Source organism: Mytilus edulis, chromosome 4 (assembly GCF_963676685.1).
Source record: "Mytilus edulis chromosome 4, xbMytEdul2.2, whole genome shotgun sequence".
NCBI lineage: Eukaryota > Metazoa > Mollusca > Bivalvia > Mytilida > Mytilidae > Mytilus > Mytilus edulis.
This window is the reverse complement of record NC_092347.1, coordinates 61,097,777-61,112,633: the sequence shown is the minus strand read 5'-3', so window position 1 is coordinate 61,112,633 and position 14,857 is coordinate 61,097,777. Positions and strand designations below refer to the sequence as shown.

At 32.1% G+C, this 14,857-nt stretch overlaps 2 protein-coding genes across 2 annotated transcripts in view; one reads left to right on the top strand and one right to left on the bottom strand.

Moving 5' to 3' along the window:
• The window catches only part of LOC139521939 (NBAS subunit of NRZ tethering complex-like), a 97,180-nt gene extending 95,453 nt beyond the window's left edge, over positions 1-1,727 (top strand). The window contains exon 59 of the mRNA XM_071315701.1: positions 1,399-1,727. Within this exon, the coding sequence (XP_071171802.1) occupies positions 1,399-1,686 (288 nt within the window). The 3' untranslated portion in view covers positions 1,687-1,727. The remainder of the gene's footprint in view (positions 1-1,398) is intronic.
• A 1,165-nt stretch (positions 1,728-2,892) lies between these two features.
• On the bottom strand, positions 2,893-9,012 carry LOC139521945 (A disintegrin and metalloproteinase with thrombospondin motifs 12-like). The gene is made up of 6 exons (XM_071315761.1): positions 8,872-9,012; positions 7,391-8,485; positions 6,852-7,022; positions 6,346-6,492; positions 5,625-5,775; positions 2,893-5,188 (listed from the first exon to the last, which is right to left on the bottom strand). The coding sequence occupies exons 1-6, from the start codon at positions 8,938-8,940 to the stop codon at positions 5,022-5,024; spliced, it is 1,800 nt and encodes a 599-aa protein (XP_071171862.1). The 5' UTR covers positions 8,941-9,012; the 3' UTR covers positions 2,893-5,021.
• Positions 9,013-14,857: the final 5,845 nt, after the last annotated feature.

The following is a 14,857-nucleotide window of genomic DNA, read 5'->3' as shown; positions in this document are numbered from 1 at the left end:
CATAGCATGAATGTTCCTTATGGGGTGCTGACCAAGTGTTGTTACTTTGTAGCCGATCCATCATCCAAGATGGCCGCCAGCGGGGGACTTAGTTTAACATAGGACCCTATGGGAAATGCATACAAATGACTTCTTCTAGAGAACCACTATATGGAATGAAACCAAACATAGCATGAATATTCCTTATGGAGTGCTGACCAAGTGTTGTTACTTTGTAGCCGATCCATCATCCAAGATGGCCGCCAGTGGGGGACTTAGTTTAACATAGGACCCTATGGGAAATGCATACAAATGACTCTTTTTAGAAAACCACTGAATGGAATGAAATCAAACATGGCATGAATGTTCCTAATGTGGTGCTGACCAAGTGTTGTTACTTTGTAGCTGATCCATTATCCAAGATGGACGCCAGCGGGGGACTTAGTTTAACATAGGACCCTATGGGAAATGCATACAAATGACTTCTTTTAGAGAACCACTAAATGGAATGAAACCAAACATGGCATGAATGTTCCTTATGAGGTGCTGACCAAGTGTTGTTACTTTGTTGCCGATCCATCATCCAAGATGGCCGCCAGCCGGGGACTTAGTTTAACATAGGACCCTATGGGAAATGCATACAAATGACTTCTTTTAGAGAACCACTGAAAGGAATGAAACCAAACATGGCATGAATGTTCCTTATGAGGTGCTGACCAAGTGTTGTTACTTTGTAGCCGATCCATCATCCAAGATGGCCGCCAGCGTGGGACTTAGTTGAACATAGGACCCTATGGAAAATGCATACAAACGACTTCTTTTAGAGAACCACTGAATGGAATGAAATCAAACATGGCATGAATGTTCCTAATGTGGTGCTGTCCAAGTGTTGTTACTTTGTAGCCGATCCATTATCCAAGATGGCCGCCAGCGGGGGACTTAGTTTAACATAGGACCCTATGGGAAATGCATACAAATGACTTCTTCTAGAGAACCACTGAATGGAATAAAACCAAACATTGCATGAATGTTCCTTATGAGGTGCTGACCAAGTGTTGTTACTTTGTAGCCGATCCATTATCCAAGATGGCCACCAGCAGGGGACTTAGTTTAACATAGGACCCTATGGGAAATGCATACAAATGACTTCTTTTAGAGAACCACTGAATGGAATAAAACCAAACATGACATGAATGTTCCTTATGAGGTGCTGACCAAGTGTTGTTACTTTGTAGCTGATCCGTCATCCAAGATGGCCGCCAGTGGGGGACTTTTGAATGAAATTAAACATGTTCCTTTCCTTATAAATGAGGTTGTGTTGTCACTTTTAGCCAAATTTTATATTTTTTTTATATGATTTCAAAAACCCAAGTAGAATCAGGTGAGCGATAGTTATTTTATATTTTTGTTTTATTTAAGGCAAAAGATGATGAAGAGTTGTTTGATCTCCTGTTAAAGAGAAGTCTTCTGCCACAAATTGTTTATACAGTCTATTACAAACCTGTGATTGGTTATCTGTTAGCCAATCAGAATGTGGAGGAACAATCACATGACTATATGTTATTGAAAACAGTAGCCAATCAGCTGAATGACAATGGATTCAAAGCAGAGGCTGGTTCTTTATTGTTGCAGTCTAGATCAGCACATTCAATGCTTCAGACTTTTGGTTCTGCTTTGGGAGCCGTAGGGAAATGGCTCAAACATTAATGTTGTATCAAGTGTATGATAAATAAAAGTGCTCAAGATTATTCTGTTTAAAATTGTCTGTAAAAAATACCAAAATTATTATGTTTATTAAAAGTCATTTAAATAAGGCAACAGTAGTATACCTCCTCGTACTGATTGAGAGAAAACAAATCCAAGTTACAAACTAAAACTGAGAGAAACACATCAACTATTAGAGGAAAACAACGTAACAATAGAAACACTAAAGTGCAACAAAAACAAACATGGTATGTTGTTAAATAGGTATTGGCACATCTCATTTCCATAGAGATTTTTAAGCCCATGGTTTATTCACTTTAACACTTTTGCATACATAGTTTACATGTTAAAGTTTGTGATAAGGTCTGTTTTAGAGGGAACCATTATTATAAGGTGTGATATTTGGTATAGTTGTATTATGGTTGACACATTCAATTCAATGTTGATTATTTTGTCCTGCACCATAAGTCATAATTCATATATCAACTCAGTGGTCCCTTGGTTAACTGTTTGCCTTGAGTGGAGGAAGCCAACGGGTTAAATCCAAAGACTTGAAAATTGGAATATGTTGCTTCTCCACTAAGTACTCTACATTGAGGAATAAGAGTAAAGACTGTTCAGCCACAGTCATTGTTCTGGGTGAACTTTTGTGGATTTTGTCTATATTTCTCAAATTCTATAAGCAATACACTATATTTGGTTAATGGTATGATTGGTCCATGTTTATCTCTGTTCGGCAGGTTTCATCTGACCTTGACCTCATTTCCAAGGTTCATTGGTCAATGATCAGTTTTTGTTGTTTTGTCAGTTTTGTATGGAAAGATTGTAAGATGTATATGTCGTCCACAGTCTGGCAGGTTTTATCTGACTTGACCTTATGTTCATGGTTCATTGGTCAATATCAATTTTTTATGGTTATGTCTTTTTCACATATACTACAATGTATAAGCAATAGGTTAAGTATATTTGGTGTATGGAATGGTTGCATGGTGTACATTTTGTCTTGCAGGGTTCATATGGTCTCATTTTATGGTTTATTGGTTAATGTTCAGTACAATTCTCATACACCTTTTTTTGCATGCAAAATTCATTTTAATGCTTCTGCATTTTAAATGCTTCAGTAAGTTTTATGAGCATTATTTAAATTTCTCAAAAGAACTTCTTTTGATGATTGAGGTGTAAGCATGTAATAAGCAAAAAGCAAACAAAATCAATTAAAATTTTTATTTCATTTTTTATAAGACGGAACACTTGGAAGCATACAACATGATACATATCACTGACTTAATACAAGCTTGTATAAAATAATGAGTCGAGTATGTTAACACGAGGTATAAATGTACAAAAAAACATGTAAATATATTATGACAATTATAGGGTTAGAAATAGGAATGATGCAACCAATGAATTTTGAAATACATGAGTTGCTTTCTAAAAAAATGCATACTGGTATATGATTCAAAATACTGTTGTATTTCCAATAGGATTAGAATATAATATGCACACTTCGTCTTTAAAACTGGCATTTTTGATTCTAGTACAAATGACACAATTTATAGAAAGACACTAAAAAAAATTTCAATAATTAAAATATACACATTAAAAAATGTGGGGTTTTCATTCAGGGCCCTCATATAATGAACTTTTTACCAACCACAAGAAATTAGGTCAAAACACCAGTTATAATAATTCATTTGATTTCACACAGTTGCTGTTTACAACAATATCTTTTAAAATATTAGACTGGCCTATATCTGTTGTACGTAACAATCAATTATTACAAATTATTAGACAAACATTTAAATATCTTGAAAAACAACTTTCTTAACCCTTTCCTTCATAGGGACGCCTTTTGACGCCACCCCTTAACTCCATAATGACGCCTTTTGACGCCTGTGTAGTACCTCAGTTGAAATGCTTTGACTACAAAGTGTCTGCAGTTGACTTAATAAAATTTATATCCAATATGAAAAGGAATATTGTAGGAATATCCAGCTTTAATTTATTTGATGAATTATTTGTTTTTTGCAATGCATTAATACTTTAAAGCATATTTTTAGCATTTTATTGAAAAATCCTTATGCGAATCAAGTATGCAACAAAAAAAATTCAATGGAGGAAAGGGTTAACATGTCATTCAATATGATGCATTTTGATCTTCAGTCATTGTTGATCTGGAAAACACGGATTGACTTAGTTGTAAATCACTACAAATGGAATAAAAAAATCTAATCCTGCAACTCTTCAACAAAATCTCATTGTAATCTATAAATTATTATTAACAATATATGTATTACTTCTTATTCAGACACACTCAATACTGATCTGTGTCAAAGAGGTGCAAAGGTCATAATTATACCTTTAGGTAACAATATTTTTTTTATAAATGGAACAATTAATGATGTCAATGAATTACAAACATGACAATGACCAAAGGACTTACAAAGTCCACAAAAACTTCTGATGAAACAAGATGAGACTAGACCCTTCTAAAAATGGACGAAAATGGTGCTCAGGAAGGTTAACCCGCTCTTGCTCTACAAGTGATAAAGGAATACCTTTGGCATGGGGCATATAGGACAAAGTTTGAATAATGCTATCCCCAAAAGAAAATTGTATATTCCAAAACACACACTTTTAACAGAATTCCTGGATCCTTGCATAAACCTTAGCTATTAGTAATGACGTTTAATGTTTTAAAAGCCAGCTTCTTTTTTATGATTATAATATAATTTTTATTCAATACATGGAGAATTTGTGATTTAGAAGACATGTCACTTTCTTATCCTGAATAATTCAATTTCATTCAACAGTTTAATTTTGGAAACTTTTGTGATGATCATATAAATATCGGTAATTCTTAACATATACTCGAATACTAATTTAGTTTTATATACATAAGAATATTTGGTGTATGTAAAACATTGAATTATCACTTATTTTTTGTTTTTAATAACTGTTATTGTTGTACTATCGGTTCAACAATATCATACTTATTTCTACCGGTAATGCCCAATGGATCCAACATATTCCAATATTATTTTCGTTTCAAACAAGCAATATCACCATGACAATTTTACACCTTTTCATCACAAGAAAAATACAGCTTGACAAATAATTTGCCATACAATGAACTTACAGTAAACAAGCCTGCTTTGTTAAAAGAGTATAAATGGCTTACATTATTAAGCAAACATTTCTATAATTTACTCTCTACAAGAGCTAAAGCTTTCCTCACAGTTCATGATATATCACTATAAAAACCAGTACAATCCCCTAACCGTAACGTCCCCTGTACTGTTGCCTTTTTATGATGGACAAATAAAAGTTCACCGGTATCATCTCTCTAGGGCACCTTTTGGACGATTTTCTCTCCATTTTCTTTCTTCGCAGGTTTTGCAACATTTGACCTTGACGAACATTTTGTTACAATGTCCCATACGCCGTAAAGCACGACATACTTTATAACTCATTACATTACTGTCACAAGTGTGTTTCTTTAGCTCTGAAAGATAATAAAAACATGTATACTAACTTGTAGTTATTTTTACTACCTTTTTTTTTACAGGAATTGATTATTTTTGTCAATACAGCTATTCAAGAAGCATTATCTTAAAATCATTTTTTTTTGTCATAAAACAATTACTGAAACTATCTTTTATATCTTTTGACTGTTTATGTTTTGCTGTATTGAATGATTAAAGCAGATACTGTAAATCAACTTATTTTCGCGGATACATTATTTCACGTTTCACCTTTTCTTGAACACTTCGTGGCTATTAAATTTCACGATTTCCTGATTTACATGATGAAGTTTTATAAGGAAAGATCCAAGTTGTACATATTCACGAAGATTTATATTCGAGTTATTTTTCTACTCGCGAAAATAAATCGCTCACGAAAAATAAGTTGGTTTACAGTATTCAGTAATAAATTAGTACCTCTATCTTGATTAGGACAGGCGTCTGTATTACAGTCTTGAGATTCTGCTGGTTTAAGAGGTTCTGGACAACCAACAGCAATTCTTTGTGATGTCATATTCACACATTCAACCAACCGTATCTGCTGACCACCATTACATGTTTGTGAACACTGAAAATAAAAATAATTCCGATAAAATGGGCCCAATTTCAAGTAAATGTGTTTTTATGACCCTGTTATAGCTGAGAGGTTTAAGGTTTATGCTTTTCCCTCAGTCTGTGCGTACATCCCAAAATTCTGTACTCTAACTTCAGTTTACCTCAACCAAATTTAATAAAAAAACTTGTACAAAATGATTATTACCACAAAACTCAGATCAAGTTTGGCCAGTGTCACTTTTACGATTCTGGAATTATGCCTCTTTATAAATTTATTTGAGCAGGGGCATCATCTATGTCCCGTCGACACATTCTATTATTGATGAACATAAAAAACATAGGCTTACCACAGTTAAAATATTTCTTACCAGTTATTTAAAGGGAGATAATATTCTGTCTAATCATTTAAAGGGAGATAATATGTCTAATAATATAAGAGGTAGGTATGTTTGTCTTTTTCTTTTGGCCATGGTGATATACCGTATGCTTTTCAACACTTTTTTTTATAGTTCCAAATTTTACCCGAACTCTCAATATATTCATGTTCATTATTGAAAGCTGTAATAATTGTTTGATATTTTACCTTGCTCCACTGGCCTTGGATCCATGCAAGGCATGCTGGGACTTTACAGTTTTGTAGGTCTGTTGGTCTTTGATCTGGATCACACTGATGTTTATCAGGACAGGTTACAGTTCTCTTCTGTACAGCATAGCCACAAGTAGAAGAGCACTAAAAGGATAAAGAATAATTATTGGGACTATTGCTGACTCAAATAGATAATTTTGGCTTTGCATGATGATGTTCTAGATATTTTACAATGTTTAAAAGTGCAATGAATATGCTTTTTGTATACTATTGATGGTCTTTTGATCAATTTTTGTTTTTTGCCATGGTGTTGCCAGTTTGTATATGTCTTATGAGTTGGACTGTCCCTTTGGTACCTTTGGCCTCTCTTTTTTAATGTTTCTGATTTATTTTTAGTTGTACAGAAATAAATATATTTTATTTAAGAGGTACAAAGTCATAATACTATAATACTATAATAATAAATAATAAGACTGTGTTATAATAGTATCAAAATTGCTAACCTGATTCCATGGTGAAGTTTTCCAATCTCTACATTTTTCTATGATACAAGATTTGATGGCAGTTGGTTTGGTCAAAATGTCACAATCTTCTTCATCTTTTATATCACCTGACGTCTCATTCTTACACCACACCTGGCGTGTTTGTACTCCATATCCACAAAGACGAGAACACTGATTTAAAAATTTAAAAAAAAAATACAATTAAATTTAAAGCATGAACACATGCAGAAAATGATACATCAACGGGATAATTTAAAAACTAATCATAAAAGGGAACTTATTAGTTGTTATGTAATGGCACACCTGTGCATCACAATCAAAAGCACAAAGGAATTATTTACCTGAAAAACTGTAAAAAAGTTTTAACAAAGAATATAAAACATTTAATTTCTTATGTTGCTTACTTCTTCCCATTTGATCCCTTGTGAAGAGCTGTCTTATTTTTAATCATAAAGTGACCATATCTTTTTTTTTCTCTATTATTTAACAATTTCATTTACTTGCAAATATCTTACAAACATATATAACAATTTTCTCACCTCAGTCCAGCCATCCACTGTCCATTTCAGGTCGTCTTCCCCATTGCTATTTGTAAGTATATGTAAATTATCTAAAAGACTGTCCACACTGATAAGGTCAGGTAAAGGTCGTCTCATTCCATCAGGAATCCTTCCCGGTCCCAATTCTTTTATATCAACCTTGACCTCTGTCTGACCTATATTTTCTATCCCTTGAATTTGATGTTTATGTTGATGTTTATCGTTTCCCGTCTGACTCTGAATATCTACAATATCCTCATCCACAGCTTGTGGGATCGTTATATTTGTTTTTTCATCATCACCGCCTTCTTTGATTGAAATTGTTAATTCTTGTGTTTTATTGGCTGTAGTATTTATTACATTAGTAACATTACTAGTTTTGTTATTATGAAGGTCATTTTTTGAAACGGATTTAGAAACATTATTTTCATCATGACCAAGCTCTATCACATTATACATGTCAGGAACATCTTCAAGGTCTTTCTTTATATTTTTGTCATCAGTCGACATTTGACTGACCTCTGACTCAGGTAAGCCATTAGATTTATTTTGTAATTTGTTATTATTTTCACTAGATTCAGATTGTAAACTAAAGTCCTTGGGTCCAGAAATATGCATTTCAGAGAATATATTATCCATGTTTCTTTCCATTCCATTTTCAAATCCACCTTCATGCAATTCTACTATTTTCCCATTGCCAAGATTTACTTCTTCTAATTTAGCATTTCCATCATTATTATTCAATAAATCTTCTTGTGTATTGCCTTCTAAAATAGTATCTTTTTTATTTAATTTTTCATTTTCATTTGATAATCCATTTGAATTTGAAACTTCTTTAGTTTCTGGTAAATATTCATGAATATTGAATAAATCAGTTGTCGCAATTTTTCTTCTTGTTGTCGTAGGAGCAGAAGTTGATGTTGTGGTAGCTGATGTAGTGGTTAACTTTGTAGTAGTTGAAACAGTTGTTGTGGTTGGACAAGTGTGAGTATTACAAGGCTCCTGATTGGGTGGCTCAAGGTCAAGATCACAAAACTGGCTACTAACACAAGATACTTTTCTAACTCTTGTTCCACTATCACATTCGCTTGAACACTAAAATATAGAAAAAGTTTAAACAATTCATAAATAGAAATGAAGATCACAACATATTTTGTGTTTATAATCAGTTTACATTTCTTAATAACAATGAACTTTTCAATTATATATTTCAATTTTTAAGATATATTGACTAATGTTTAACATACTATTGGCTATTTCGGGGCCTAATTGGTGGAGGAAGCTAAATTGCCCAGAGAGAGAGAGATCAACTTTCATCAGAAAAAAATCATAATCTCAGTCAATTAAGATAGGAATAGAATCCGGCCTGCCGCAATATTCAAACTCACAACATAAGTGTTGACAGGGCAGTTAGAAAACACTGTGCCTGTGAGTTAAAATGGAAACAAAAAATTTATACAAGTGTTTTGAATTGTACTTACAATTCCCCATTCCTCTGTGACCCAGTATCCGCACGAAACATTGCTACACTTGGACCAGGAGGAAGGCATGGATGCAGAATCACATCCAATAGATAGATCTATACAGGTCACAGTTCGGGTTCTTATTCCACATACATTTTCAGCACACTGCAAAATTAAGGGAGTGGTATAAGATTATTTCCAGCACATTTATTTAGTAAACAGAAGAAAATAATATCAGATTATTACATGGCATTTTTCATATTGAATGTATTATCAGCCCTAGGTTCAATATCAGCCCAAGAGCCGCATGGCTCAAGGGCTGATAATACGTGCGATATGAAAAATGACATGTTATGATTTTTTTATCATATGCTTCAACAATCGAGAAAAATAACAGCTAGATTCATATATTGATCCTTTTATGTGGTTCCCAAATAGAAATCCAAAGAGTGAAAAGTTCACGGACGTCAGACTTCAAATTTAGTTCATTCGATGTGAAATCTTTTTATCACATGCCTCAACGGAGAAGAAAAATATTTTGAAATGGACGAATCCACAAAAAAAAATAATTCAACAATATACATAATGAACACTGTTTGAAAAAATCAACTTTTTTAAAGTAACTTTCTAAATTATGTTTGAAACTTTTAAACAAATGCACTTATTTAATGATTTGTATTGTTTTTTTCCCCCAATTATTTAACACAATATACTTTCCAGTATCCAAATAATTGTTTTGTACACTACTTAGTAAATTAATGTTTTTCACTGAAAACGTAGCATTGAGATGTATTTTCCAGAATTTGCTGAGTATCACCGGAATGCCATGTGATAACGTTACGGAAAGGCATGTGATAACAATCGAAGCATGTGATAAACTTTTCATATCAGCCCGCTAAGCACCAAGTCGAAAAATATGTAATATTGTTAATTTAATGCTATTATCATACAGTAAAAATCATATGTTATTTAGTCTAAGTATATGATAAAAAGCAAATATTGTTTTCACTCAATGTCTTTGATATATCATTCTTTATTAAATTATAAATAGAATGTGAATCTAAAATCTAAGACAAAAATTCGAATTAACCTCAAGTATTTCTAATCACTGAAAACTGATATTTTGGGAAATTTAATTTTGAGTTATGCCACTTTGTACCAACATTAAAATTTTATGTTCTTTGGCAACGTTATCAACAACAAATGGAAGTTTTTAACGACCTTGACTGGCTATACAGCCCTTGCACGGTCGGTAACGTTATCAATGCACTCGCTATTCAATATATGAACTACTTGCAGTCATGGAAAAATTACAAAAGGGAGATAAATCCTATTTATCTCTTCAGACAATTACTTACAGAAGACCAATCAGTAGTAACCCATTCACTGGTCCCCGGACAGGGAACTTTTTCTCTACACCTCTCTGCTTCAGCTGGTTTTTCTAGTTCCTCACATGCAGTATCTTCTAGAGCTATTTGTTCATCCTTCCCAAGACTCCTCACACATATTACTGTACGACGATGGATACCATCATTACCACATGTGACAGAACAATGCTGCCATGGTCCTGTCCACCATCTTAAAAAAAACATTCCTTGATTTTAATTGAGTAAACATTCCTTGAGGTACTGTAAATTCAGAAATTATTGCTTGCATTTATTATTGCAATTTTGTCAATAAGACTAAAATGCGATTTTTATTTTTGTGATATTGAGGAAAATCCTGTTTTATTTATATAAAAAATTGAAAAAAAGTTCTTTTTATAAATAAATAATTTACTGCAAATGAAATAATCTTCTACCCAGTTAGCTTTTATCATGCTATTAAATTGTTTTCAAGTTGAACTGCCTTTTTATATAAATACAATCAATATTGTTCTCTGCACAGTTCATTCAATGAGAACAGTTGCAATTATTAATTTCACGTTATAATTTAGAGGCTGACTGATATTTGCAGAAATTTAATTTTGAGTTATGGCACTTTGTACCAGCATTGAAATTTATTTTCTTTGGCAATGCTATCTATGCACTGATTATTTAATGATGGAAGTGTCATGAAATAGTTTCAAAGGGAGATAAATCAATAACTGTGGATTCATTATTATTGATGAAATTCCCGATTTTCATGGATTTAGTTGGTATACCGGTAGGTAAACCACATATTTAGATGTTCTACAAATTTCTATTTTTTTAAGGTGGTACCTAACACTACAGGGAGATAACTCTGTAAAATCAGACATTTTAATTACATTGTGTTGTTAAGGGAATATTAAGCTTCTCAATGATCAAAATGAGTGTTTGTCAAACTGCTATATAACCAGTGTAATTTTTCTGATAAATTGGTTGGTTCAATTTTTTTGAAATTTTTATATTTTTGTCAAAGGGTCAAAGAAAATATTTTTGTAAAGAAACAATCTGCCCTACCCAGCTATGTGAGTCTTTGATCTATATTTATATATTCTATATCTTTATGTTATCTATGTAGAGTGACATTCTGAATTAAAATGGTGTAAGTACCGACTTCTACTAACACCAGGGGGCCTCTTGAATAAATTGAAGTTAGGTAATTGAATGAACACTTCAGTGTATTAGATTCATCATGCAATTGTGTGTAGATATTTGGTGATGAATTACCATTATCATAATCTAATTTTCTTGAAGTAGAATAACCTTGAACATGGCATATATCAGCTAACAATATACAAACTTATTACCACATATAAATAGATATTTCAATTATATACCATTGCCAACTGCATCACTGTAACTAATCATAAACTTTTGAAACATATTGATGCATATCTTAATGCATTCTGTTATTTGGAGAATTATATTTTATTGGCAGATCTTTCTGATAAGTTTATTCAGTACTTTTATAAAGATTTGGGACAATATAAATAGTATGGCACATTGTATAGACACCTTTCTGTTGTTGAAGATTGAATGTTGCTCTTTAGATGGCTTTTGGTTGCTTTTGTCTATGATTTACCTTTAAATTATTTCAAGCATAAAATTAAGAGTTGAAATGGGGCATGTGTCAAAGAGACAACCCGACCATAGAGCAGACAACAGCCGAAAGCCACCAATGGGTCTTCAATGACTGAATACTAAAAAAAAATATTGGTAGCAAGTTTCTTTGATTGAAGTAAATTAAAAAAATATTCAATTTTGCTGAGTGTTTTGGTATTTTGAGAAATAGACTTTAATTGCAGAATTGAATTTTTTATTTTTTTTCATTTTTCATAGACTAGTACAATTCAGAGCTTCATAATAGTTTGGCCACCTATCTATTGTTGAATGTTATTTAATGTTACAGTGACTTGACTGTTAGTGTTGCTATCCACCAATTGCAATTCATTCAAAATTTTGACCAAATTGCAATTTGTTTTATTAAACCAAATTGTTCAACTGGTCAGAAATTTGAACCAACTGTTGTAGAAACCACAGTCAAGTCGTGAAAGTGCAAGGTGATAAAATAAAACATACTTACAATCCTATAAGACTTTAACTCCACTTTATTGATGGTATTACTAAATCAGTCTATCAATCTGTATAGTTATATTATAGCCATTACCATACTAAAGGTGAACTGTTTTATTTTTAATTGCTTTTATATAGTTTTTCTTTCACAAAGTATTCTATATTCATAAGAATCACACATTATGTGAATAAAAACATTTCATATTCAGTAAAATATTTGTGAAATTGCAATATGTTTGTAGGAAGGGGAGATAATCTTTTTTGGTTTCACAAAATCTTTATTCAAAAGAATAGTACTTTAGGTTATCTCCCCAAGGAAACTTATCAATAGCATATTGTTATTTCACACGTATTTTACTGAATATATGATGTATTTTTTTAAATGATATATAATTCTTATAAATATAAAATCCTTTTCGAAAGAAAAACTATATAAAAGCTTAGTTTGGACATTTTTATAGCAATTCAAAATAAAACATTTTACCTTTAGTATGGTAATGGCTATAATATAACTATACAGATTGATAGACAAATTTAGTAATAACATCATTAAAGTGGAGAACATGTCTTATAGGATTGTAAGTAAATTTTATTTTATCACCTTGCACTTTCACATTTTGACTGAACAATTTGTTCAATATTCTGACCAGTTGAACAATTTGATTTTATAAATCAAATTGCAATTTGGTCAAAATTTTGAATGAGTTGCAATTGGTGGATAGCAACACTAACAGTCAAGTCACTGTATGATTATTTTTTTATTGTCATGGTGTTGCTGTTTAACTTTTTTTTAACCATATATTTCCCTTTTCTTCATTCTTACTAATACAATTAGTTTGGTATCAACGAGTTCATTGTTTACAGGGGCAGATCCAGCCATTTTAAAAAGGGGGGTTCCCAACCCAGGACAAAGGGGGAGTTCCAACTATATTTCCCCATTTAAATGCATTGATCGGCCAAAAAAAGGGGGGTTCAACCTCTTGACCCCCCCCCCTGGATCCGCCAATGGTTTATATGTATTACTCACCATACATTTCCCACTGATACACATATTCTTTTTTCCAGGGGTACATGGTGTACCATCAACAACTGTATCTCTCAACATCACAGAGAAGAATTTATCTTTGGGTTTACAATGTAACTGGCAAGGGGTATCTGTAAAATATCATAAATTTCTTGTATCTTTTGTATCAAATGCATTCAATTATTCCTGACAAGCAAAACAAAAATACCTTTTCAGTTTCTTAATGAGGGAAAAAAAAATACTATATCACAATGTCAGAAGCTATCAAAATTCATCTAGAACTTGTCAGGATTTTTTTACAATTTTTACAGCTTCAAGCTATCAAGAACCCAAATGAAAGTTGTCAAGATTTTTTTTAATTTCCTCCTCTTTTATCTTGAATTATCATATATCAAATTTAAAAAAAAAAAAATCAATTATAGGTGCCAAAAAAAAGATATGAAATGAAATAAAGTGATTTTTTTTCTCTATCTCAAAATTTCTCACCTTACAACTATATATAAAAAGATCTTACAGTGACTAATGTTATATTGTACAGATGTCAAAATAAGTACTATGTTAAAATCTAACTTTAAATAGACTGCATGTTTTAATGATGTTATGTTTAAAGTTTCAGTAACCACAAGAAAAGGATGTCCATCATTAAAGTTCTTGCAATCCTTGCCACACATTTCAAAATCACACTCTCTGCTGTCAACAATTTCTAAGTCAAACTAATCTTGTTATTATTATTTATTTTCTTAAAGTGGTCAGTGGTCACATGAGAATTTGGTGTTGTGACAATATTTTAGATTAGGCAGAAGTTTCAATTCCTATAAAATTGAGAATGGAAATGGGGAATGTGCCAAAGAGACTATAATCTAGTTAAACCTTTTCATATTCTGAACATGCCTGAACCAAGTCCAGTGTTGTTGTTTATTTTTGCCTTGATACTAATATCTGTACATCTTCTAATCAATAATTATATATATATCATCTCAACAAGATTGATTTTCTCGCTAGAGCCGGTACAGAGAAAGTGAGAAAAGCAATCAAGTTGAGATGACCATTGATAATCTATTTATTGCTATTCTACCTATGACAAGATTGCCAATTTCCTTGACAACAGCATTTGCCCCCTTAGTTTCTAAGGATAATTTTATTCTTAGTCTACTGAGCTGAGAAAGGAAATTATCAGTCAGTAAGATCAAAGGAAAATTTGGATAAAATAGTGATAATGTAATTTACTTCATTGGTTACCATTCTTGACAAACATACAACAGATCACATAACAGTTTTGTCTTATTCTCACTATCAAACAACAACATTGACCCTGAACTGTTTACTTTCTTGTAATGAAGTCTATGGACAGACAGGGTTGAATCTTTGCAAATTCTGCAAATCTCTATATTTCTAAGATCTCTTTTATATAACAGAACTTTACAATGTCACATTAAATAACATAATCTTACTTGGTGTGGGTACAGCCTCCCATTCATAAAGTCCATTCTTATATGGAATG

Coding starts and splice junctions, on each gene's coding strand:
- LOC139521945 (XM_071315761.1), bottom strand. CDS start 8,940: ATGCCTTCCTCCTGGTCCAAGTGTAGCAATGTTTCGTGCGGATACTGG. Junction 6,493..6,851: donor AAACTTCACCATGGAATCAG/GTTAGCAATTTT, acceptor TTATCCTTTTAG/TGCTCTTCTACTTGTGGCTA. Junction 5,776..6,345: donor TCCAAGGCCAGTGGAGCAAG/GTAAAATATCAA, acceptor TTTTATTTTCAG/TGTTCACAAACATGTAATGG.